Here is a 27072-nt window from a genome sequence, read left to right on the forward strand (position 1 = left end):
TAATTTGAGAGAAGAATAGGACTTATTTATCATTTTATTCCCCAAATCTAGCATGTGCCTGGCAATTAGGAAATGTACAGTAATTTTTTTTTAAATAAAATCATTAATGTGATTTCTACCTTATGCATAATCTGTCACCGTAGAGTATGAACAGGGACAGTAATTGACTAAATGAAATGAATTTGGCTGAGCATACAAATTAAAATTAATATATTTTAGAAAAATATTCTTATACACTTATGGTTTTGGAAATTTCATGCTCTTTCTCTAGTGGTTTTCCAAGTATAGCATCTGTGTTACCTGGGAACTTGTTAAAAATGTAAACTTGGACCCCTACCTCAGAACTACAGAATCAGAAGCTCTGGGCATAGAGTTCAGCAATCTGAATTCTAACAGGCCTCCACAAGTTCAGATGCATTCCACTGTTCTGGAACCAAATAAAAATACTTAAGAATCTTACACTTGGTCAACAACTCCTTTCATTTAATCAGATATAAATCTTTTCATTTTTTATACATGAGACAATACAGTTTTCTAGTGTTTCTTGTACCAGGTCCCTTGGTATTCTTTTTGTTGTTGTTGTTGTTGTTGTTTTAGTGCATTTTAGTTGTAGAGTAATGGATTTTATCATGGCATATTTGTTTTTTTCTTTCTTTTTTTTATTATAGTGTTTTTTATTTTTACAATACATGTTTCGATTCATTGTACACAAATTGGAGTACAACTTTTCATTTCTATGGTTGTACACAATGTATATTCATGCCATTCATGTAATCATACATATATATAGGGTAAAACTGTGTTTCATTCTACTGTTTTTCCATCCCCACCCCCTCCCACCCCTTTATCCTCTACACCATTCAGAGTTCCTTCATTCTTCTCTTCCCCCTGCCACCCCCTATCGTTATATATTGTCATGCACTTATCAGAGAAAACATTCAGCCTCTGGTTTTTTGGGCTTGGCCTATTTCACTTAGCATGACATTTTCCAACTTCATCCATTTACCAGCAAATGCCATAATTTTATTCTTCTTTTTGACTGAGTACTATTCCGTTGTGTATATATATCACAGTTTCTTTATCCATTCATCAATTGAAGGGCATCTCGGTTGGTTCCACAATCTAGCTATGGTGAATTGAGCGGCTGTGAACATTGTTGTGGCTGTATCTCTGTAGTATGCTGATTTTAAGTCCTTTGGGTATAGGCCAAGGAGTGGGATAGCTGGGTCAAATGGTGGGTCCATTTATCATGGCATATTTGTACATGCAAATAATATATATTGATCATATCTACACCCCCTTAGTATTCTTGAATATCTGCAATTTCTAAGAGAATTTTAAAATCCTGTTTGTTTAGAACTTCAATGATGGCCTAAAAATTATTCCAACACTTAAGACAAAGATTCTTGTAGGCAGTGTTAGCTTTTTTGTGACAGAACACTGGAGATAACCAACTTATAAGGAGGAAAGGTTTATTTTGGCTTTGGTTTCAGAAGTTTCAATCCATGGTCACTTGGCCCTGTTGCTTTTGGGCCTGTGACAGTCAGTACATCATGGCAGGAGTGCATGGCAGCTGGAAGAAAAGGAAGGCAGGAAGGGGCCAGGTTCCCAATATCCCCTTCAAGGGCAAACCCTTATGACCTAACTTCCTCTTGCTAGGCCTTACCTTTTTTTTTTTTTTTTTTTTTTTTTTTTGCAGTGTTGGGGATTTGAACCCAGGGCGTTGTGCTTATGAGGCAAGCACTCTACCAACTGAGCTCTATCCCCAGCCCTAGGCCTTACCTCTTAAAGCTTCCATCACTTCCCAACAGCACCACAGGCTGGCAACTAAGCCTTTAACACATGGGTCATTGGGGGACACTTATCCAAACTAAATTGTATGGTGATAATTTACAATTTCCATAGACTAAGATTTTAGTCCTTTATTGAGGGTTTCTCCAGCTTTGATCCTCGGATATATAAGGCATAGTGGTTAAGAACACAGTCTCTGGTCTTAGACTATCTGGGTTCAAATTTAGGCATTGTCTACAGGTGTGACCTTGGGCAACTTACCTAAATTTTCTGAGCCTAAGTTTATTCATTTATTTATTACATGGTGGTGTTCTGAGGATTAAGTGCTCTTAGAATCATACCTCACACATAATAAATGCTCAATAAGTATTGATTATTATTGTTCTTGGAGATTTTATGCAACAATTAGAATTGTGTTAGACAGGGGCTGGGGAGATAGCTCAGTTGGTAGAGTGCTTGCCGCGCATGCACAAGGCCCTGGGTTCAATTCCCAGCACACATACAAAAAGAATTGTGGTGGGCAACAAGTAAGAAGATTTTGGAAGGGCTAGGGAGATAGCTCAGCTGGTAGAGTGCTTGCCTTGCAAGTATCAAGGCCCTGAGTTCAATCCCCAGTACCAAAAAAAAAAACCAAAACCCTATATATATATGACTATGTTAGTTTACTATTGCTGTTAACAAGTGATCATAAACATAGTGGCTTAACATCAAGTTTTTATCTTACAATTTTGGAGGTGTGGTATTATATATATTTTTTGTTTTGCTTTGTTTTCATCCATGGCTGCTGGCTCATAAGTTCCAATGCTCCCATTTCCTAAATGATGAGAACAATAAGGAATAAGTATTTGCCTTTTTGTCTTTGATTCCTGAAGCAGCTTTAGAATAATAAAGATAAAAGATAGTCTTTCGTTTTAATGTTGGGACACTTCAGGCAAAAATCTGTTTCTGATCTCCTGTCCTCCTTTACCTGCTCCTTTTTCTTCCTAAACCCGGTCATAGAAACTAGAATTCTCTTCCTGTAGGTGAGTCATCAAAAGTAAAAATATAATTTTCTCCTTCCTTTCTGACTTGGAATTGTACATAAAGAAATTCTCTGACTTACCTTGTTGGGTAGAAGGTTATATGCTCTCTGTTTCAGAAGGGGTCCTAACCAATACTGGAGTGAAGGAGTGTGGCACATAGAGTCCAAGAAGACTTTCAAAGGACAGAACTTGTAGGTTTTCCCCACTCCATGTATTACATTAAATTATGCCCTTTTTGTCCAATCACACTTCTACATGTTTATTCATGTTCCAATCATGCTTGTGCAATAAAGTTTCCACAAAAATCTGAAAGGATAGTGTTCAGGGAACTTACTTCTTTCATGCAGAAAGGGTGTGGAAGAAGTCGTAGGCTGCTTCTCCTATATCTCACCCTATGTATCTCTTCATTGCTATCCTTTAAAATATCCCTTATGATAAGCTAGTAAATGTAAGTATAGTGTTTCCCTGAGTGCTGTGAGCTTTAGCAAATTAATTAAACTGAAGAAGAGGCTTGTGGAAACCCTAGTGGAAACCCTAGTTGGTAACTGCTTGGTCAAAAGTTCCAGAGCCATGGACTTGTAACTGGAGTCTAAAGTAGGGGGAATCTGGTAGGTCTGGGTTCTCAACCTGTGGGACTTGATGCTACTTCTGGGTAGATAGTGTCAAAATTCAATTAAGTCAGAGGACACCTAGCTAGTTATTAGTCAAGAGAAATCCCCATACATTTGGGGATAAAGGAAGTGATCTGTGTTGTGAGTATGTCATAGGAGAAACTGAATCTCAAAATCAAGGGGTTGGCAGGGCTGCTGATATGTACACAATTGTGTCCCCTCTGCCCCAAATTTATGTGTTGATGCCTTACCCAGTGTGTGATGGTATTTGTAGGTGGGATTCTTCGCAAGGGTATTAGGATTAGATGAGGTCATGAGGGTAGGATCCTTATGATAGAATTATTGCCCTAATAAAGAGACACTGAGGGGCTGGGGTTGTGGCTCAGTGGTAGAGCGCTTGCCTCACACATGTGAGGCACTGGGTTCGATCCTCAGCACCACATAAAAATAAATAAAATAAAGATAGTGTCCATCTACAGCTAAAAAAAAATTATAAAAAAAAAAAAAAGAGACACTGAGAACTTGCTTCCTGTCTCTGTCCTATGGTCTTGTGAGTACACAGCAACATAGCAAGAAGATGGTTCCCTACAAGCCAGTAGGAGAGCATTTCACAGGAACTGAATTGGTCAGTGCCTTTATCTTAGTATTCCCAGCCTCCAGACTGTGAGAAAATAAATTCCAGTTGTTTACACCCCTGAGTCTACGGTATTTTGTTATGGCATTCTGAGCTGACTACTAAAGATTTTAAGGGGAGAATTTTTTGTTGTTTGCAGTATTGGGGATTGAAACAAGGGTGCTCTATCACTGAGCTCACCCCCGGCTCTTTAAATTTTGAAGCAGGTTCTCACTAAGTTGTTGAGGCTGGCCTCTAACTCCTAAAGGCCAGCTATATTCTTAGTTTGTGACTCCTTCCTTGTGTTAGTCAGCTTTTTGTCACTGACCAAAATACCTGACAAGAATAACTGAGAGGAGGGAAAGTTTTTTGGGCTCATAGTTGCAGAGTTCTTAGGCCACAGTTGGCCAGTTCCATTGCTGTGGACCTGAAGTGAGGCAGCACGTCATGGTTAAAGTGTGTTGTGAAGGAAAGCTTCTTAGCTCATGCCTTCTCAGCTCAGCTCATGGAAAGCTGAGAGAGAGGAGCCAGGGACAAGACATGTAATCCCTAAGGGCATGCTCCCAGGGACCTGCTTCCTCTAGCCACATACCACCTGTCTATAGTTACCACCCAATAACCCATTCAAATTATTGATTCATCAAATGGATTAGTCTACTGACTAGGCTATAACTCTCATAATCAAATCATTTTACCTCTGAACATACCATTTACTTTTACTTTTTTTTTTTTGTGATACCCAGGGCCTTGTGCATGGGAGGCAAGCATTCTACCAACTGAGCTATAGCCCCAACCCCTACCTCTGAAATTTTTTGCGTTGTTTGTCACATGACCTTATTGGGGAATACCTCATATCCAAACCATAACATTCTTTTTTTTTTTTTTTTTTTTTGGTGGTACTAGGGATTGAACCTAGAACTACATCCTCAACCCTTTTTATTTTAAATTTTGAGACAAGTCTTGCTATTTTGCTAAGGCTGACCTTAAATTCGAGATCATCCTGCCTCAGCTGCTCAAGTAGCTGGGATTATAGGTGTGCCCCACTAAACCTGACTCCTTCCTTGGTCTTTAAAGCCAGCATCTTCAAATTCTGACTTGGACTTTTCTGACTCCCTCTTCTACCAGTAAAGATCCTTGTGGTTGTATGGGGCTCACCTTGAGAATCTGGCATAATCTTCTCATTTTAAGATCACTTGATTATGCAAATTTAAACCCATCGACAACTCAGATTCTGGAAATTAAGCTGTGGACATCTTTGGGGATCCATCATTCTGGCTACCACATAGACTAACAGTGGTTTGAAACTTCAGGACATTTATTATTTACTAAACAAGAAGCTTGGAGGTAGGAGCTTCTAATGTTTACTTAGCAGATTATCTATATTATCAAAATCCCATACTCTTTCTTCCTTATCTAGTATTTTAGGTTTTATATTTTTGTATATAATATTTTAAGTTTTAGTATTTTTCATATTGGTTCTCTAATGTTCTAGAGATGATAGTTCCATTTCTAGACTTCAACACCATGTTCAACAAGGAAAAGGGGGAAAGGGTAGGGGCAATGCATTCTCCTTTTAGGTCAGCTCCTTTTATCAGAAAACAACATATTTTCCCCAGAATCCCTCAAGTAGTCTTTCTCTGTAGTCATATGGCCATCTATAACCACCAAAGAATCTAGAAGGGTGAGCATCTACCAAAGGGGAATGAGATGTCCTGACTGTCTCAGACCATATATGACTCTCTGAGGCTCAGTGCTTGCTTCCCCAAACAAAACACTTTCTTTCAGGAGGAGAAGGTGAGAGTTGTGTGTGTGTGTGTGTGTTGTGAGTGGAGGTCTGGGGTGGGATGGCCAAAGAATCGGTATGATATTGACTGTTAGACTTTTTTTTTTTTTTTTTTAAATATATTTTTAGTTGTCAAGGGACTTTTATTTAATTTATTTATTTATAATGTGGTGTTGAGAATCAAACCCAGTGCCTCACCCATGCTAGGTAAGTGCTCTACCACTGAGCTACGACCCCACCCCACAACTGTTAAGACTTTTTGAAAACTTTTTTCCTAAAAGAAATGTTTTCATTTGAGAAGCAATACAGTATTTCTAGAAGCCCAAAAAAAAGTGCTTAAGTATAGAATTTTATTCTGTACAGAAATAAATTCTAGAAAAGCATAAGACCAGAGTCAGATTAAGTGGCATACCAATAATCCTAGCCAATGGAGAGGTTGAGGCAGAAAGGTTGATTGAGCCCAGGGCAATATGGCAAAACCCTATCTCTTAAAAAGCGTTTCAGGGATTTTGGAATTGGGGGTATAGCTCAGTGATAGAGCACATGACATTCTTAGCATGCACAAGGCCCTGGTTCAATCTCCAGCATGTGCATAGACACACACATCTCAGGAGAATATTTAAGCAAACATTATTTTTATTTTGTGGTACTGGGAATTGAACCCAGGGACACACTACTGGGATTGAACCCAGGGGCACACTACCACTGCACTACATCCCTGGTCCTGTTTTGTTGTGTTTTTTGTTTTGTTTTGTTTTGTTTTTTAATTTTGAGACTGGGTTTTGCTAAGTTGCCCAGGCTAGCCTTGAACTTTCGATCCTCCTGCCTCAGTCCTGCAAGTAGCTAGGATTACAGGTATGTGCTATAGTGCCTGGCAAACACATTATTTTTAAAACTTGCACATATAATTCATGATCACTATAGAAAAAGGAGACACTCTATTCAATACATATTTCCTTATCCAATGTACCTGGCTAGCTGATGGTTGAGATCAATGAGCCTGAATTCCAGTCAAGTTAAAAACATGCCTCTTGACATACTTCTGATTTTCATAATGGTAACAATCCTGTTAAATTTATGAAAACTATGCTTCATTATTAGAACTTTAATTTATTTCTGTTCTCTACTGAAATTATCTAAAATAATAAAGGCAATCTATAATAAAATTTACAAGTAATTGCATAAACAAATTGTAATGTACTGTTGATAATGGCGATGCTACTGAAATGGAAATGTTGTCTCGCTGATGGTATCATGATGAGAAATACTCATATTTGTCAGCCAGTGTATCGAAGTTCGGTTTTGATGTATGCTCAGTATACTACTTACTTGAATAATTACTTCAATAAATAATTACTGTGTGCCAGGCATTGTTCTAGGAGCCGGGATTATAAACCTTGAAGAAAAACAAGAAGAGATCTGACTTCATGTTGTTTACTATCTGATTAGAATAATCCAAAGGTGCAAATGAAAGTTCAAGATATTATTTTTAATCTACCAAATGAGTAATGACAGGACACTCACGTATTGTCTAAATTGGTATGTTGGGGGCCAAAAGGAGTCTTATTCTTGCAAGGCAAGTGGTCTTGCACTGAGCCAAAGATAAATCTAGCACAAACCTGAAGATAAATTGAAGTGTCTGTGTGAGTTAAAATATCTATACATTTTGACCTAGATATTTTTGCCATTAGAAATCTATTATAATTAAAGGAGCAGAAATGCAGACCAAGGCTTATATTCAACAAGTTTGTTCACCACATGATCTTTAAGTGAAAAATTAGAAACAACTTTAAAACTCACTGAAAGGGAAATGGCTAAATAACTTATATCCAAAAGCCTGTTGTAAATATATTAAAGTGATATTTTTGAAGCAGTTGTCCTTGGAAAATACTCATGTTACACTGTTAAGAAGATTAAAATTATATAATTAAAAAACTATATATCTGGGCTGGGGAGATAGCTCAGATGGTAGAGTGCTTGCCTCGAAAGCACAAGGCCCTGAGTTCGATCCCCAGTACTGCAAAAAAACAAAACAAAACAAACAAACAAAAAAAACTATATATCTAAAACATTAATAATGTTGTTACTGATTTGTGATTATGGATCAGTTTTTTATTTTCCAGAATTTTTAGAATGAGCATATTTTTTATAATTAGAAAAATGCATTCTTTTTAAAGAAAGTGATCTTCATTGGGAGAGCAGAAGTAAAATATGTGTCTCTTGTATGTTTCATGCATTTTCTTAAAACATAGCCTGAGATAGTTTGGGCCACTCTAAGAAAAATATGATTATTCTTCTGAGTTCTGTATGTGTCCTGCAAAGTCAATACAAATTTGAAACAATATTCCATTTAGCCAATATTTTTTATCCAGTAGCAAGCACAGACTTTTATTAAGGATAATGAAGATATCTTCTTTGAAAATATTACCTAATGGAAAATAAAATAATCACAATTCTCTTTTAATCATAATTGCATTTTCTTCTTTTTAAAGCAAATAGTATTTTTATTTTTCAGCTTGACAGTTGGTCATTTCTACGAACATTTAATTACATGTTATACCCCATTACTTTTCTAAGTGGGAATGCAGCTGAGTGGAAAAAACTCTTTAAACCACGTGCTTCCCAGAGGTTATTCTTACCCGTAAGTCCCACCTCCCATGTTTGTTTGTTTGTTTTTTTAATTTGAAACTTACTTTTACACAGATTATTTATGAGGAGTTAACATATAAATTTAATTAAGCAAACACACATGTGCATACTATATTTTCTTTAAAAATTTTTTTTATTTGTTCTATTGGTTATACATGATGGTAAAAATGCATTTTCATACATTGTACACAAATGGAGCATAAATTCTCATTCCTAGGCTGTACAGGGTGCTGAGTCACACCAGTAGTGTAATCATACATGTATATAGGGTAATAACGTCTGTCTCATTCTACCATCCTTCCCATTCCTACCACCCCACCACTTCCCTCACTGCCTTCTGCATAATCCAGAATTCCTTTATTCTTCCCTACGCACCTCCCACTATGATCAGCATCTACTTATCAGAGAAAACATTTGGCCTTTGGTTTTTTGGGATTGGCTTATTTCACTTAGCATGATACTCTCTAGTTCCATTCATTTACCTGCAAATGCCATAATTTCATTGTTCTTTAAGGTTGAGTAATATTTCATTGTGTATATGTACCACATTTTCTTTATCCATTCATCTGTTGAAGAGCATCTAGGTTAGTTCCATAGTTTAGCTATTGTGAGTTGAACTGCTATAAATATTGATGTGGCTGTGTCAATGTAGTATGCTGATTTTAAGCATATTAGAGAAGTGTTTAATGTCTCTGTGTCTTCTATTTCGTACCATTGGTCTACATGTCTATTTTGTTACCAATACCATGCTGTTTTTTGTTACTATTATTCTGTAGTATAGTTTAAGGTCTGGTATTGTGAGGCCTCCTGCTTCACTCTTCTTGCCTTGGCTGTTCTAGGTGTCTTGTTTTTCCAAATGAATTTCATAATTGCTTTTTCTAGTTCTATGAAGAATGTCATTGGGATTTTAATTGGAATTGCATTAAATCTGTATAACACCTTTGGTGGTTTGATCATTTTGACAAGGTTAATTCTGCCTAACAAGGAAGATCTTTCCATCTTCTAAGATCTTTAACTTACTTCTTTAGTGTTCTGTAGTTTTCACTGTAGCAGTCTTTCACCTGTTTTTTTAGACTGATTCCAAGTTTTTTTTTTTTTTTTTTTTTTGAGGTTCTCATGAATGGGGTAGTTTTCATAATTTCTCTTGCTGTGGATTCATTGCTTAAGTATAAAAATGCATCTGATTTGTGGGTATTGGTTTTATATCCTGCTACTTTGCTGAATTCATTTATGAGCTCTAGGAGATTTCTGGTCAAATTTTTTGGATCTTCTAAATATAAAATAGTGTCATCAGCAAATAGTGATAGTTTGAGTTCTTTTCCTTTTTGTATCCCTTTAATTTTTCGTCTGTCCGATTACTCTGGCTAGAGTTTCAAGGACTATGTAGAATAGAAGTGGTGAAAGGACAGCCCTGTCTTGTTCCAGTTTTTAGAGGGAATGCTTATCATTTTTTCCATTTAGAATGACGTTTGTCTTGGGTTTAGAATAGAGCTTTTATAATGTTGAAGTTTGTTCCTACTATCCCTAGTTTTTCTTTTTTTTTCTTTTGGGTGCTAGGGATCGAACCCAGGGCCTTGTGCTTGCAAGGCAAGCACTCTACCGACTGAGCTATCTCCCCAGCCCCCCTAGTTTTTCTTTATTAATTTTTTTTTTTAGTTGTAGGTGGACATAGTACCTTCAATATTTATTTATTTTTATGTGGTGCTGAGGATTGAACTGAGTGCCTCATATGTGCTAGGTGAGAGCTCTACCATTGAGCCACAACCCCAGCCCTCTAGTGTTTTGAACATGAAGAGATGCCGTATTTTGTCAAATCCTTTTTCTATTGAGACAATCATGTGATTCTTGTCTTTAAGTCTATTGATGTGATGTATTATGTTTATTGGTTTCCGAATGTTGGACCAACCTTGCATTCCTGGGATGAACCCCATTTGCTCATGATGAACTGTCTTTTTAATATGTTTTTGTATGTGATTTGCCAGAATTGTATTGAGAATTTTTGCATCTATGTTCATCAGGGATTATGGTGTGAAGTTTTCTTTCCTTGATGTATCAGGCGATACTAGCCTCATAGAATGAGTTTGGAAGGGTTCCTTCCTCTTCTATTTTATGGAATAATTTGAGGAGTATTGGTGTTAATTCTTCTTTGAAGGTCTTGTAAAACGGCTGAGAATCCATCTGGTCCTGGGCTTTTCATGGTAGACTTTTGATGGTGTCTTCTATTTCATTGCTTAAAATTGACCTGTTTAAATTTAAATGTCCTCCTGCTTCAGTTTGGTTAGATCATACGTACCTAGAAATTTGTGGATGTCTTCAACATTTTCTATTTTATTTGAGTATAAATTTTCAAAATAGTTTCTAATTATCTTCTGTATTTCAGTGATATTTCCTTTATCATCATGAATTTTAGTAATCTGAGTTCTCTCTCTTTGTTAGTGTGGCTAAGGGTTTATTAATTATATTTTTTTCAAAGAACCAACATTTTGTCAATTTTTTCAATTGTTTCTTTTATTTCAATTTCATTGATTTCAGCTCTGATTTTAATAATTTCCTGTATTCTGCTGGTTTTGATGTTGATTTGTTCTTCTTTTTCTAGGGCTTTGAGATGTAATGTTACCTTATTTATTTGTTGATTTTTTATTCTTTTAATGTATGAGCTCAATGCAATGAACTTTCCTCTTAGCACTGCCTTCATGGTATCCCAGAGATTTTGACACATTGTATTGGTGTTCTCATGTACCTCTAAGTATTTTTTCATTTCTTCCCTGATTTCTTTTTTTATCCATTCATCATTCAATATCATGCTATTTAGTCTTCAGGTGTTGGAGTAGCTTCTGTTTTTTATTTTATTGTTGATTTCTAGTTTCATTCTGTTATGATCTGATAGAATGCAGGGTATTATTTCTATTTTTTTGTATTTGCTGAGAGTTACTTTGTGGCATAACATATGGTTTATTTTAGAGAAGGATTAAGATTCATGTGCTGCTAAGAAGAAAGTGTATTCACTCGATTATGGATGATATACTCTGTACATGTCTGTTAAGTCTAAATCATTTAGTTCTATAGTTTCTTTGTTTAGTTTTTGTTTGGAAGACTATCTAGTGGTGAGAGAGGTGTGTTAAAATCACCCAGTATTATTGTGTTATAGTCTGTCTGATTCTTGAAATTGAGAAGGGTTTCTTTGATGTATGTAGATTCTCCATTGTTTCGGGCATATGTATTTATGATTGTTATGTCTTGTTGATGTATGATTCCCTTAAGCAGTATGAAATGCCCTTCTTAATGTCCTTCTTTGTCCCTTCTGACTAACACTGGTTTGAAGTCCACTTTGTCTGATATGAGAATGGAAACCTCTGCTTGTTTATGCAACTCATGTGAATGATATGTTTTTTCCCAACCTTTCACCTTCAGTCTGTGGATGTCTTTTCCTAGGAGGTGAGTCTCTTGAAGACAGTATATTGTTGGGTCTTGTTTTTTAATCCAATCTGCCAGTCTCTGTCTTTTTTTTTTTTTTAATATTTTCTAGTTGTTGATGGACTATTTATTTATTTATTTATTTATATGTGGTACTGAGAATCGAACCCAGTGCCTCACGCATGCTAGGCAAGCGCTCTACCACTGAGCCACAACCCCAGCCCAAGTCTCTGTCTTTTGATTGATGAGTTTAGGTCAAGCTGGTCTGAATTTTTTTTTTTTTTTTTTTTTTTTTTTTTTTGTAGTTGTAGATGGACAGAATGCCTTTTATTTTATTTAATTATTTTGATGTGGTACTAAGGATTGAACTCAGTGCCTCATACATGCTAGGCAAGTGCTCTGCCACTGAGCTACAGCCTCAGCCCAATTGCTTGACTTTCTTCTGGAAACTGTTAATTGCTTCTATACACTGAGTAAAACATTAACTTTTTGATTTTTTTGCAGTAACAAAAAGTAAGGCAGGCTACCAGCAATTCTGAGACCATGCAAAACAGCTTGTCAGGAAAATGAAGCTCCCGATTTTCATAGCAGATGCATTCACAGCAAGAGCATTTCGTGGGAATCCTGCTGCTGTTTGCCTCGTAGAAAATGTAAGTACTTGATTTTCAAGCGTAGTACTTGAACTTTCTAGATTCCTTTAGAACCAATTGCTTTTTAAAAGAAGAAGAAGAAAAAAAAAAGCCAGGCCCAGTGGTACCTGAGGCTGAGGCAGGAGGATCACAAGTGCAAAGGCAGGCTCAGCAACTTAGCAAGCCCCTAAGGAACTTAGTGAGACCCTGTCTCAAAATAAAAAAATAAAAAGGACTGGGGATGTGGCTCTGTGGTTAAGTACCCCTCGGTTCAAAAAAAAAAAAAAAACAAAGGCGAGAACTTGCTGTCTGTGTACATCTTTGGTTTGTGTTCTTTTGTCCTGATATCAGTGATATTAATGTTGTCAAGTTGATTATGACTAGATTAGGTGATGAGAATGCTTATACCTAGGCTGAGTTCAGAGAAATGAAGATTCATATAAAGAGAATCTAGAGTCAATTTTAAAAGAACTAGCTTGTGCAGTGTCGCTAGCCTGTAATCCCAGCTACTTAGAAGGCTAAGGCAGGAGGATCACATGTTTCAGGTCAACTTGGGCAATTCAGCAAGAATTTGTCTCAAAAAAATGGTGGGGGGCAAAAGGGGTAGGGGTGAGTATTGGGGTGACCGGGGATATAGCTCAGTGGTAGAGCACTTGCCTAGCATGCATGAGGTTCTAGGTTTAATTCCCAGTACTACAAAAGAACAAGAACAAGAAGAATGAGGGCTTCCTTTAGCCATCAGGTTTTCATTTAGCACCAAATGTTGAGGAGCATGAAATTAGAAATTAAATCAGTTTTATGTGACTAGATGTGTCTGATAATACATTTGTCATAACTTTTCAAGCTGAATATTTTTAACCTTACCTATAGATTAGACATTTAGAAATTCTTTTCAGGTCCTAGAAAATGAGACAATTTGCAAAGAAGTAGGTAGAAAGGTAGAAGGAATTAAGCTCTGGATATCCAGATTTTAGCTTATTAAAAGTCTTATTTTTAAAATAACTTTTTGAAGCCAGGTGTGGTGGCACATGCCTGTAATTCCAGCCACTTTGGAGGCTGAGGCAGAAGAATCACAAGTTGGAGACCAGTCTCAGCAAATTAGTGAGACCCTGTCTCACAATAAAATAAAAATGTCTGGGGATGTAACTCAGTGGTAGAGCACCCCTGGGTTCAGTCCCCAGGATTGTCAAAAAACAAACAAAAAACCCCACAACTTTTGGATTAGGATAAATATTAATGGAATAGTTAAATATTCTTGGCTTTGTGTTGTTTTATGGGTAGTTGGAAACAGATGATCTTAAATAAGTCATGTAAATTGGGCAAATTGTGTGCTGGGGCCTTTGCAGTGAAATCCCAGTTTGTCACACAAGTAACTTTTCAGATTCCTATCCCTAGGCTGCACCTCAGACCAACTACAACAAACTCTCTGGAGGTGAGACCTACACAGTCCTGTTTTTTGAAGCTTCCTAAGTGATTCCTGTGTGTAGTCAAGTTGAAAAACTGCTGAGGTTTGACTGAAATTGGTCAATGTTGTTAATTGAGTCCTTGGAATACTTCTTTTCTCCCTTAGTGGAGCAGGAAAATGTGATCAAGTGTCTTTACCCTTACCCTACCTGTCCATTCCTTATGCAACCTTGCAACTTGCCACTTTCCTTTCACAAAATGCAGAAGGTAATAAACTAAATGGACTTTATCTAGTAATACAAGAGCTTGGGAAGATTAGTGAGATAATTATTAACCAGACTTCAAATTGTGAACTTTCATTAGGAACAATCTGGAAAACATGACTTCCTGTCAAGGAATTGTGGAACTGACTATAACTGCTTGTCAAGAGTCTTAGTATATTTGCCCCATGTCTCCATGAAATAGTATTGAAGAATTTTGAAAGTAGTTTTAATGATTTATCTATTTAGTTTTCACCAGATAATAAAAATTGGCATTAGTCCCTAGTTTGCTCCTTTTATCTCCAGAACACTTACTAAACATCAGACTTGAAGGATCTATTTCTATTTGTATTTATCTATTCATTAAAATATATTTTTATATTATTTATGTATTTGGAAAAATTATGAAATAAAAATTTAAGTAAAGAGTTTAACATGGTTCAGTAGGAATGGAAGGAGGAAAAAGATGAGGAAGTCCATGACTCAGGGAAGCTCTCTAAATATTAGTCTTCCAATTATTCACTTCTTTTGGGCCTTGGGCCTATAAGACCAGACTAATTTGATTGCCTGTCAGTGTCACCTGAATGGGTATCTAAAGATTATTTTGCTAAGCTTCTTAGTCATGTTTTTTTCACTTTTTGGACATGAGAACCTTGTCTTCCTGCAGGCTAACATAGCACTTTTTCCAGTTCACAATCAATAAAAATTATAATAAAAGTGATAAGCATGATCCTTGGATTCTGGATATGGTGCATGCCCAAAACACTTAGAGAAAATGCAAGTGAACCCAGGAAAATATCAGAGATAAATAAATGCTAAACCTTATAATATTGATCACAGTTCCAAAGGCGTCAGCCTACCTTAATGCAGTCTACAAATATTTATCAGTATCTATCACAAGCCAGGCTCTGGGCTAAGGGCCAGGGGTACAAAGATTAACAAGTTGAACAGCTCCAGAGGTGCAAAGTCTAGTGAAGGAAATAGATATGGAAACCTCATCCTTATTTAGTAATTACCACAGAGGCTTAAAGACCTAAAGGTAGCGTAGGGACTTGGAGGATTGAACAATATTGGGTTTTATGGAGAATAAAAATACTTGAGAATTTGAGTGCAGGGCTTCAGTGGAATTTTTGTTGTGTTGTACACAGTTATATTTTAACTAATATAAAATTTGACCAACAATTTTTTATCAAATATTCAAAAACTAGGGATTGAATCCAGGGGCACTCTAACTCTGAGCTACCTTGCTATGCCTTTTAAATTCTTTTAATTTTGAGATGGTCTCATAAAGTTGCCAAGGCTGGCCTCAAACTTGCCATACTTCTACCTAAGTGTCATAAATCACTGGGATTATAGGTGTGTGTCACCTTGCCCAAGGAAGGTAAAAGAATTCTGAATAATAAAGTTTCAAGAGTTTCTATAATATTCTAAAGGTTTTTTTGTTTCCAAGATAACTCCATTTAAAAAATTTCACATGAGAAACCTTTAAGACTGTACAATAGGTGAAAACAAAAGGGTTAAGATTTAATTGGAGCCAGGTGCGGTGGTGCACCTGTAATCCCAGCAGCTCCGGAGGCTGAGGAGGATCCTGAGTTCAAAGCCAACCTCAGCAAAAGTGAGGTGCTAAGCAACTCAGTGAGACCCTGTCTCTAAATAAAATACAAAATAGGGCTGGGGGTGTGGCTCAGTGGTCGAGTGCCTCTGAGTTCAATCCCCAGTATCCTCCCAAAATAAGAGCTAAGTGGAAAAAGGGAGAGATATTTGAAAAATAATTAACACTTTAAAAAAACTGATGGTGTCTTCAAAGCCCTCACAATGTTTGACAATAAGAGCCATGTGGAAACATGGAAAATGTATAAGAAATAATGTAATAATAAAATGGATATGTTATACCTCAACTGTGTAAAAAAATTACTGAAACTCATAACTAATATTGGCATTCATTCAGAGGGCTGTAATAGTGATAATGGGTGATGTTTTGTTTATTTTGGGATAAATCAGCTGTAATATTTAGTGAAAATATCAACAGGGAGAGGGGATCCATATTGAGTCTCCCTCATATTCTAACAAAGCCTCAGGGTTTTTTGTTTTGTTTTATTATTGTTGTTGTTGTTGGTGGTGGTGGTGGTGGTGTGTGTGTGTCTGTGTATGTTAGAACAGGGTTTCTCAACAGTAACACTATTCACATTTTGAACCAGATGGTTCTTTTTTGTATGGGGTTGTTACACGCATTGTAAGATTTTTATCCTTGGTCTCTACCCGTAAGATGAGAGTAGTACTTCCCCAGTTTGGACAAGCAAACCTGTCTCCAGACATAGCCAACTGTTCCTTGTGCCAAAATTATTCCCAGTTGAAAATGTTGTTTTTCAGAGGATACCTGTTCTAAAGAGGGGTTTATTCCTGAGTTTTCCTGTTAAAATTATTCATGAAAAGAAACTATTGTGTTTACTCCAATTCAGCTGTCATTTATTTGCTGTCTACCATGCTCTGGGTACCATGTTAGGACCAAATATAGAATTCATATGTATGCACTATTTCTCTCATCAACACTAACAATAATATTCACTAATAGCAAGGAAGATTTTTATTTTTTATTTTTTCAGTGCTGGGATTAAATCCAGGGTCTTAAACATACTAGGCAAGTGCTATACCATTTATCTGTATTCCCAGCCCTGTAAGCACGATTGACTTCATACTTTTAAAGAGGAATGCTTAGTTTTAGTTCCTCAGGGGCTTGCTACTTCAGTTTCCTTGGTGAAATTTAGAGAAAACCAAATGCATGTTTACAGCTTGGTGGGTTATATAGTTAAGAAAAATCAAACATTAAACATACTGTGTTTAATCCATGCTTTAACTCATGTGCAGAAGCTTACGGTGCAGTGGCTATTTCCAGACTTGGTGTCCTTCCTTAGAGAAAGGATCATGGGTTAAGTGTGACCACAGTGCATCAGAGGCCTTTGAGTTTCTGGGGTGTTCCAACTTCATATTTCATTACTATGCCCAGAGAAGAGATGAAGAGTGGAGAGAAGGTTCTTCGAGAGTGAGGTCACGGAAGGGTTTTTCTTTGCCCAGTATTTGAGGGAAGAGCATAATGCAGAGGATGAGATGTTAGTGTGGGAATTTCTGCTTCCCATGTATCTTCAATGACTTTTAGAATATGACCCTCTGCGTTGGAGCAGTGATTTTAGGCAAATTTAGTCAGATACTGTGTTGTTTTTCATGTATCTCACTTCACCTCACAACCACTCTGTGAGTAGGTCTTACTGTTTTTGTGCCCATTTTATACATCGAAGAAAAGAGAAAGGTTAAATAATTTGTAACTGACTTAGATTTCCACCCCAGGTCTGCCTGACTGCAGAACCTATGCTCTTAATTACCATACTCAGCACCTGTGCTTCTAGGTGCTTCTACATCTCTCTTGTGATTGGTTTAATACTTGTCTTCCTCATGAGATGGCAAACCTGAGACTTTAACCCATTTTGACTAGTTCCAACGTATTCTGCCTATCACATGGGAAGCGTGGTACCTGTAGAATGAATGTGAAAATATTACAATTAGCTAATTAGGGCAAAACCTTATTCTAAGAGTTCTTGTTAACTAACTATTACTGATTTTATGTTCTCACTAGTTAGGGTGGAGTGGATGGAATACAAAAAGTGGTATGAGCTTTGGGTTCTGTGATGGAGCTGGAGAGAGTGGGCATGCATAAGAACTATCAGGCACAATTGAAGGCAGCAGGTGACGTGAATCTTGCATCGGATGGACACAACTTTGCTATAGGAAATTCACATGCCTTCAAAAGGAATCTCCTATTTATTGCTGTGTGGATTTAGAACTGTCTACATCCAGGTCTTTTATTTGCTGGAATCTATTTAGTACAGCACAGGGGCAAAGACTGAGAAGGTAGGGCTGTCATATTTAGGTTGCCATATTTCTAAACTACCACAAGATGGGAGTATTTTAAAGCTTTATTCTGGTTTTCTGATCATTATTCTTGTGGGTCATAAGGTGATAGAACCTCAATGTCCTGAGGCAATTGGACACTGGAACTCAGAAATGCAAACATCACTGTTTTTTGCTATTGGAATTCTGATTCATGTGAGAATGCCAAAGGGAAATGAATACTAAAGCAAGAGGATTAATAGTTGTGAGTTTGTTATTTGGGGGAAGGGGGTCAGGGCTGGGGAATTAAACCCAGGGTCTTGCGCATGCTGAGCTATATCTCCAGCCCAGGTTTGTACCTATTATAAGCAGCATTTGAAACAATGCTTGTAGTATAAAGTAGAAAATATTATTGGCACAAAAAATCCGTTTTTTGAGGGTTACTGGGGATAGAATCCAAGGCTTTGTGCATGCTAAGCATGTGCTCTACCCCTGAACTATACCTGCAACCCCCAAATTCAGTATTTTGATGACTGCACTCTCTCCTTTGTTTCTAAGACTTCCATAATCGAAGCCTCCTTGTGATTCAACATTATCTTGACCTTTTGTTTCAGTGTAGACATTCAGTGAAAGTTCAGTTGCTTGTGATACATATTGAGGGCTGCCACTTTCTGTGTTGTCTCTGGTCATTCAGGCAAACAGCAGGTGTATTTTAAAGTGTCCTGGGACAGAAATTAGTTACAGAAATTCAAATTGCAATCAGAGCAATATAGTAAGTTAGAGAGAATTTAAAAAGTTGATGGGCAGTGAAATGAGTGTCCTAGCTACAAAGTAAAACAAGTCCATTTGCACATAAGTCTATTATGAATAGATGGTGAGCTTGGCTTCAATTTGGGATGCTTTGATGCTTTTCAAGTCTCTTGTCCTAAGATCACAGGAAGCTACAGACAAAGAAAGAAGGACAAGGAGAGGAAATTTCACCAGATCAAATAGAAAGAACTGGCAGGCATGCAGGTTTCTGTAGCCCTGGAGGCACATCCAGAAAAGCAAGTTAAGGATTTTCTTCCTTTTTTTTTTTTTTTTAATTTAAGATTTGAGATTTAAAAAAATTAGAAGTACAATATGCTCTTTGCAATGCTAAGGGGATGCCTCTGATGGAGATGGGATCCCTTACAGGAAGCTCCAGGCTCTTGGTAAAAATAAATGCATTTTCTTGCTTTTATTTTAAAAATGGTGAAACTTACAGAGCAACTGCCTACACACCCAACTGCCCTTGGTCTTCATTGTTCTTGCAGCTTCATGACCATATTTAACATTATTTTGGAGGCTGCCTCATTTGGCATGAGAGAAAACAGTCATAATTAACAAAGGGAGGAAGTGACAAAGATTTCAGGTTTAATCCTGCAAAATATACTAGACATCAGAACCAAGCTCTTATAATTCACTGCAGGTCCTGCTGAAAGCATCTGGAAGGTATGTCATGGGTGTCTCCTGGAACAACTTGACAGGAGGGTGAACCTTGTTGCTGCCCAGGAGGGATCCCACCTCCTCTGCCTGCCTTTTCTTCCTTAGTCTTGACTGGGAAAGTCGGTTTGCCTTGTGGGGACCTTGCCACAGAGCTGGTCAACTCTGCTCCCCACCACCCTGGTACTGGGGATTGAAACTAGGGATGCTCTACCACTTTTTAAAAATTTAAGACAGGGTCTTGCTAAATTGCCCAGGCTGGCCTCAAACTTGCAATCCTCGGGCCTCAGCCTCCGGAGTTGCTGGGGTTACAATACCACACCCTGCTCTGGTCAACTCTTTTTCAGGTGGTAGAGTAGTTGCCCGTGTACAGAAGCTAGGGTGTCACTGGCTTTTCTTTATCTCTCCTTCAGTCACCATCGAGGTCTGCGATTGTAGACTCTGAACTAAGGGACTTAAATGGCTCCCAGTTTTCATTAGGTGTGTCATGTGTATGGGCAGGTGGGCCAGTTTCCACGGAGAACATTCAATACACCAGTATTGAAAGTATTTGAGTTAAATTCTTAGCATCATTGCCTTGGTGACTTGAAGGGCAGCTCCGCCCACTCTTCTACTCAGGTGGGACTTCTCGCTCACCCAAGCCCACAGGTATGACCGATTCTACTTCATTGAAACCACGTGTTTTGGGGTTGGATTGTAGGTGTTCACTGCTGGGGCTTCAGTCCATGATTGTCGGGTCCGGACTCCCTGCGGCCTCCTGGACATCCCCATGGTGGGTCCCCGCCCTCTTTCCTGAGCCCTGTGGCCTCAAGTACCAAAGGGAAGAAGAACAGGACAGGGAAAAAAGTCATCGATCCATCTAATAGAAAAGCAGCTCAGATTACGAGAGAGGCCCACAAACAAGGGGATAAAAAGAAAAGCTGAAGAATGAAAAGGCCTTACGTCTCAATCTTATTGGTGAAAAACTGCAATGGTTTCAAAATCATCTGGATCCGCCAAAATTGGGGTATTCAAAGAAAGATGTTTGTGAATTAGTTGAAAGGTATTTAAATGGATTTAACAGTGAGCTGGAGCAGATTGAGTTACATAACAGCATCAAAGATAGGAAGGGAAGGTGGAACTTAGGGAAAATTTGCCTAATCTCCCAAATGGGGTGAATGGACAGTAACCTGTTTTCTAAGAGGTTCCTCTGGACATTGCTTAAATTGTGATAATAGCACACTTGTGTTAAACTGATTCCTCTCTTAAACATTAAACCTAATTTCATTTTTTATAAGATGGGGAGGAATTTGGTTGTGGATTCATATTATCAGTAGATTGTGCATTATCATTTATTTTTTCCTGAGCCAGAGGTAAAGGTTAGAAACAGCAGTAGTCTGTCTCTATGGTTATGTTGATCCCCACATTAATATCTGTTATCTTTTGACAAAGAGAATAAATGATTCTGGCTTGCCCTTTTTGATTATATATTGTTTTCTACTTTCTCATTGTGACAAGTGGTACGTTTCTAAAAGGTTAAATTGACATATAACAGTATTTCAAGCATCATGAAAAACATGATGTATTAGAATATTGTTACAGAAAATTTCAAGCACAAGTATCCTTTAATGTGTTATTTTAAAGGATGTGATATAAATATATTTTCAAGAAAAGGAAAACATTAATGTATGAGGTTAACTTAATATCAACTGTCTTGTTATCAGTTTATACGAAGTGTTATAACTTTTTTACTTTTGAAAATTAAAAATAAAATTTAATTCAAAAATGTCTAAAAAAGGGCTGGGGAGATAGCTCAGTCGGTAGAGTGCTTGCCTCATAAGCACAAGGCCCTGGGTTCAAACCCCCAGCACCACAAGAAAAAAAAGAAAAAAAAAATGTTGTATCTTAATCCCTGATTTAATAAGAGAACACAAATGAGGTCATGACTTGCCTAAACTCTTTGCCCACATTCTCCTTCCAAATCACCAAAATCTGCCTATGAGAGATGCACCACAAGACCTCATCTTTGAAGTCCTAGAGTATTTACTGTCAAAATCTACATATCTCAGAGCTGGAAATGTAGAGCTCATGTTTAGCATGTTCAAGGCCCTGGATTTAATCCCCAATATCAAAAGAAACCCCGAGATAAACAAAACCCCCCAAATCCCTACCTACCTCAATTAATACTCTCTGGTATTGCTTATGGTTGCTTTCTGTGGGTATCCTGACTCTCCACTAGATACTGAGTCCCTTGAACACAGGATTGTGTCATATACACCAGAGCTTCAACCATTAATGTGCACCTGGATCACTTGGGGATCTTGTTCAAGTGGAGGTTCTGATTGATAAGGTCTGGGGAGGGGCCTGAGACTACATCCTTCCTTCTTTTTCCTTTCCTTACTGGGGATTGAACCTAGGACAAGTGCTCTACCCTTGACCTAAATCCCCTACCCTTTCTACATTTTATTTTGAGATAAGGTCTTGCTGAATTGCCCAGGCTGGCCTAGAACTTGTGATCCTCCTGCCTCAGCCCCCTAAGTACTGAGACTGCATTTCTAACAAGTCCCTTCAGTAGAGGTCCCATGCTACTGGCCCAGCAGAGCACTCATTAATTGATTGATTGCTGTTCTCCCTTAGAAATCTTGCAGTGGTCCATTTTTCTCTGTTAGTTGTTGGTTTTCTAGTCTACAGCATGCTAACGGGGTGATAACAGTTTGTTATAGGCAGGAAGTGTAGTGTGGCAGATGAAAACATGAGCTCCGAGCCATTCAAAATAAAAAGCTAACATTTATCAAGTATTACCATGTGTTGGGCACTATGATGAGCACTTTATATGTATTATTGGATTTAATCTTTTGGAAGAAAAACTAAAAACAAAAAACCTCATTACATTATGGTAGCATTTTTGGAAAATAAGTTTTTTTTTTTTTTCTTTTTGGTACTGGGGACTGATCCTAGGGATACTTTACCACGGAACTACATCCAAAGCCATTATTATTATTATTATTATTTGGAAACAGGGTCTCACTGAGTTGCTGAGGTTGGCCTTAAACTTGTGATCCTCCTGCCTCAGTTTCCTGAGTAGCTTGAGTTGCTGGGATTATAGATATGCATCACCACACCCAGCATACGTATCATTTTCTTTTTTTTTTTTTTGAGGATTGAACCCAGAGGCGCTTTACTACTGAGACACATCCCCAGTCCTTTTTATATTTTACTTAGAGATAAGGTCTCACTGAGTTGATTAGTGCCTTGCTAAGTTGCTGAGGCTGGCTTTGAACTCTCAATCCTCCTGCCTCCGCTTCTCAAGATGCTGGGATTACAGGTGTGTGCCACCGTACCCAGCAAAGTATCAGTTTCTTAAGTCATTTCTCTTTCTGTAGGACTACTGAGCTTCTGTAGGTTTTGAATAAGATGCTCCTTTAAGAACAGTTTAGTGGTGTAGCTCAAAGATAGAGCACTTACCAACCATGTGTGAGATCCTGGGTTTGTTCCCTAGCGTTGTAAGGAAAACAAAGTTTATTAAGTCTCCTGCTGGGATTTTTGTAACAGCTGATAGTTTAAATATTATGACTGATTCCACAATAACCAGTTTTAAGCCTTAGACAATTTTTGAAAAGCGTTTCAAAAGACATTGAATCAATGAGAAGACAAAGAGTTGAAATTGCATAACCCAAAGGAGTGAATTGTGAATTTTTAGTGTAAAAGTGTATTTCTTTTGAGTTTCAAAAGTTCAGAAATATTAAGTGTGGCCAAAACACAAATATATTTGTTGGCTGAGATGGTGGCCCATGCTCTTAATCCCAGTGATTTAGGAGGCTGAGGCAGGAGGATTGCAAGTTTGAAGCCAGCCTAGACAACTTAGTGAGGCCCTGTCTCAAAATGAAAAATAAAAAGAGCTAAGGATGTAGCTCAGTGGTAAGCACCACTGGGTCCAATCCCCAGTACTACAAAAAGAAAATTGAGATTTCTTTAGAACTCAAATTTTAACTAGTGTGTATTTTGTTGATTAAATGATTGTCATTCTTTTTTTAATTTTAATTTTCATTTGTTCTAGTTAGTTGTACACGACAACAGAATGCATTTCTTGACAGGAAAACTCATATATCTGATTCATTTTTTGTCTTGTGTTAAGAGGAATGTGTGCATATATGTCTGTGTACATATAAATATTTTCACAGTAAATCAGTGACTTAAGTGCTATTATCCGCATTTTTAAAGGTGGAAACTGAGACTCCATATGATTAAGTAGATTGTCTATTCTTGCACTGTTACAAAGGCTGATTGTCCCGAGCAGTGAGTAAGAGAGGAATCAAGTTTGGTTCCAACAAGTGGATTTTATTCATGCAACGCACACTCAACATTCCTAATAATAGCAAGTCACAAATACATTGAAGATTCACTCCCTTATTCACCCAGGGTCCAATCCCCATGGACTTACTCAATGCAATGTCTCCTAGCCACAAGTTGGTCAGCAAGACCGAGGGGGTTCTTCTCAGCCTTAGCCTCTCTCAGCTCCTCAGATGTCTTTGGATGTCCTCGGGTGTCTAATAAGCCAGAGGCTAAATGGCAGTCGTCATCGTGGAAGAGGTGGTCAGTCAGTCCTCTGGCCTCAGTGACAATGGTAGATCAGCAGTCAGCGATAGTGCGGACAGCAGCCGGGGCAGTCAAGAGAGTGACGTGGAGTCCTCTGGTCATGGTGCTGCTGACAGTTTGCTCCTAAAGTCCAGGGGTTTAAGTGGTGATTTTCAGCTCAGTCATGCTCTGGTCTTCATTGATAAAGACCAGAACAGGACTAGACTAGGAGCCACCACTCAAATCACAGATAAAAGTTCAAATTGGCATTGTTCAGGAGAGTCATCATGCCACACAGCAAGTTTGTCACCAGGCGCCTTTTATGATTTTAGTTTTACAAGTCCAGGCAAATACCAAATATAGCTTATTATTACTACATAACACACAACTATAGCAATCCCTATTATTTCCTTGTCTCATTACACTGACCCAGGTTATAAATCAAATATTGTCTGTTTCCACAGCCCACATTTTATTATTTTTAAATTTTATTTTGAAATATTAAAAACCTATAGAAAAGTTTGAAGAATGGTTCTATGGGGACAGAGGCTGTAGCTCAGTGGTAGAGTGCTTGCCTAGCATGTGTGAGGTACTGGTTTGATCCTTAGCACCACATAAAAATAAACAAATAAAATAAGGCATGCTATCCATGTACAACAAAAAAAAAAAAAAAAAAAAAGAATCTGAATAACCATATTTCATTCCTCTCAATTCACTAGTTTCCATTTTCCATTTGCTAAGCCAACGTTTTTCATTTCTATTTCCCTGTCAAATGGGTCTCACCATGTTGTTCAGACTGGCCTCCGATTCCTGCACTCAAGTGATCCTTCTACCTCACCCTCTGGAGTGGGAGTCTCATGTTACCATGCTGGCTCTAAGTCCACATTCATTTTATTTATTTTGACTGTACTGGAGATTGAACCCAGTGCCTTGCACATGCTAGGTGAGTCTCTCTAGGTTAAATTTTTTTTTTTTTTTTGCAGTGCTGGGGATTGAACCCAGGGCCTGTGCTTGCGAGGCAAGCACTCTACCAACTGAGCTATATCCCCAGCCTTCTAGGTTAAATTTTTGAAACAGGTTCTCACTAAGTTGTCCAGGCTGTCCTTGAATTTGTGATCCCATTGAGTAGCAGGGATTATAGGTATGTGCCACCATGCCTGGTTCTAAGACCATATTCTAAATTACTGTACCATTTATTAGTTATGTCATGATCTTAGGATACTACACAACCCATGTGTTTTTAATTTCTTCTGTAAGGGGGTAAGAATAACTGTATTGAGGGCTTAAAAATGTGTTAGTTAGCTTTCCGTTGCTATGACAAAATAGCCAAGATAAACAACTTCAAATGAGGTAAGTTTTATTTCAGCTTACAGTTTCAGAGGTTTCGGTTCATAGTTATTTGGCCTGTAGCAGAAAGTACATTAAGGCTGGCATGCATGGTGAGAAGCTTGCTTACTCATGGCAACTGAGAAGCAGAGAGAGAGGGGTGGGGGGAGACATTGGAGGGGGCTGGGGTCTCGATATCCCCTTCAAGGGCCTGCCCTCAATGAGTTAACTTCCTTCCAGCAGGCCCCACCTCTTAAATGTTTTACCACCTCCCCATAGCACCATGGACTGGTGACCGAGCCATTAGCATGTGTGTGGGGGGGGACATTAAGATTCCAACCATAAGCACAAATGAAATGAAGCGAAATAATGGGTTTATTCTTTCAGCAAATATTAATTGAGCTCCTACTATCATAGGCATTCCAGGCATTATCCTGGACCCAGGCAAAGCAAGTTAGCATAGTCTATACCCTCAAAGAGTTTAGAGTGAGAGCGGGTAAGGACAGACAATAAAGAGCACTCCAGGGGCAGTGGGCACTTTTGGACAGAGTGGTACTGGAAAGCACTGGAAAGGCTTGCTGGAGGAGGTGACCTCTAGCCTGAGGCCCTTTCCAAGAGGGAGAGACCCATGCAAAAATGGGGGAGCAGTGGTTTAACCTGCCCAGAGTGGGTGCCGAACATTACTGTATCTAACATAGCATGGAAGATTGGGGAAATTGTTTTTCAAAGAGAGCACATGAACTCAGATTAGATATTAATCTGACAAAAGACAGACAAGGTCAGCTGAGCTTTCAGTCTGTTTTAGCTTTGCACATTTATAATTTTTCTTCATACACACTGTTAAGTTTCAATTTCTGAGAAATAATCTTTGTGAAAGTGCCTTGAATTCCTTGGCATGTAACTCGAATTTCCTTTTAAGATTTTAGATTTTAATATTTAATAATTTCCTTTTAGATTTTAGATTTTAATATTAATAAATTGTTATGTTAGCTAATGGTAGTTACTGTCCAAAGAAGTCTGATCTTTTTCTGGAGTCTCAATAACCTTTTTGTTTCTAATTAAGAAATTGGATGAAGACATGCATCAAAAAATTGCCCAGGAGATGAACCTCTCTGAAACCGCTTTTATCCGAAAGCTAAACCCAACAGACAACTTCACTCAAAGTAAATATGCATTTTTTTTCTTCCCCTTCTTGAATGGCATCAGAAGTTACTTTTAAGGAGGGAATAATTTTATTTAAGGAAAATTCGTATTTATTATTTCTATGCAGATAGTAAATCTAGTAGGAGATTCTGATTTGCTTTTCAGTTCATCTGGGGAAAAGGTTATGCTATGGTTTAAATGTGTCACCCCCAGCGTTCGTGTATTGGGAATTTAATTCCCAATGCAAGTGTTGGGGGTGGGGACTGATGAGAGGTGATGGATTAATGTTGTTATTGTGCAAGTGGATTCATTGTCTCAACAGTGAGCTTCTTATAGAAGTAGGTTTGGTCCCATCTTGCACAAGTGCTCATACATATGAACTTTCTTGCACTTCTGCCTTCAGTCATGGGATGATACAGCAAGAAGGCCCTTATCAGATGTGGGCCCTGTGAGCTTGTACTTCCCAGTCTCCTCAACTATAAAAATTAAATTGATTTTCTTTATAAATCACCCAACATATGGACTAA

The 27072-nt window shown here is 37.9% G+C and overlaps 1 protein-coding gene across 2 annotated transcripts in view; it reads left to right on the top strand.

Annotated features, from left to right (window-relative positions):
• Positions 1-27072, top strand: part of PBLD (phenazine biosynthesis like protein domain containing) — an 80154-nt gene that overhangs the window by 39392 nt on the left and 13690 nt on the right. For both annotated transcript variants that reach the window (XM_079135818.1, XM_079135819.1), the window contains exons 2-3: positions 12388-12533; positions 26466-26565. In XM_079135818.1, the coding sequence (XP_078991944.1) occupies positions 12450-12533; positions 26466-26565 (184 nt within the window). In that variant the 5' untranslated portion in view covers positions 12388-12449. The remainder of the gene's footprint in view (positions 1-12387; positions 12534-26465; positions 26566-27072) is intronic.

The sequence above is a fragment of the Sciurus vulgaris genome (assembly GCF_902686455.1).
Source record: "Sciurus vulgaris genome assembly, chromosome: 4".
Lineage (NCBI taxonomy): Eukaryota > Metazoa > Chordata > Mammalia > Rodentia > Sciuridae > Sciurus > Sciurus vulgaris.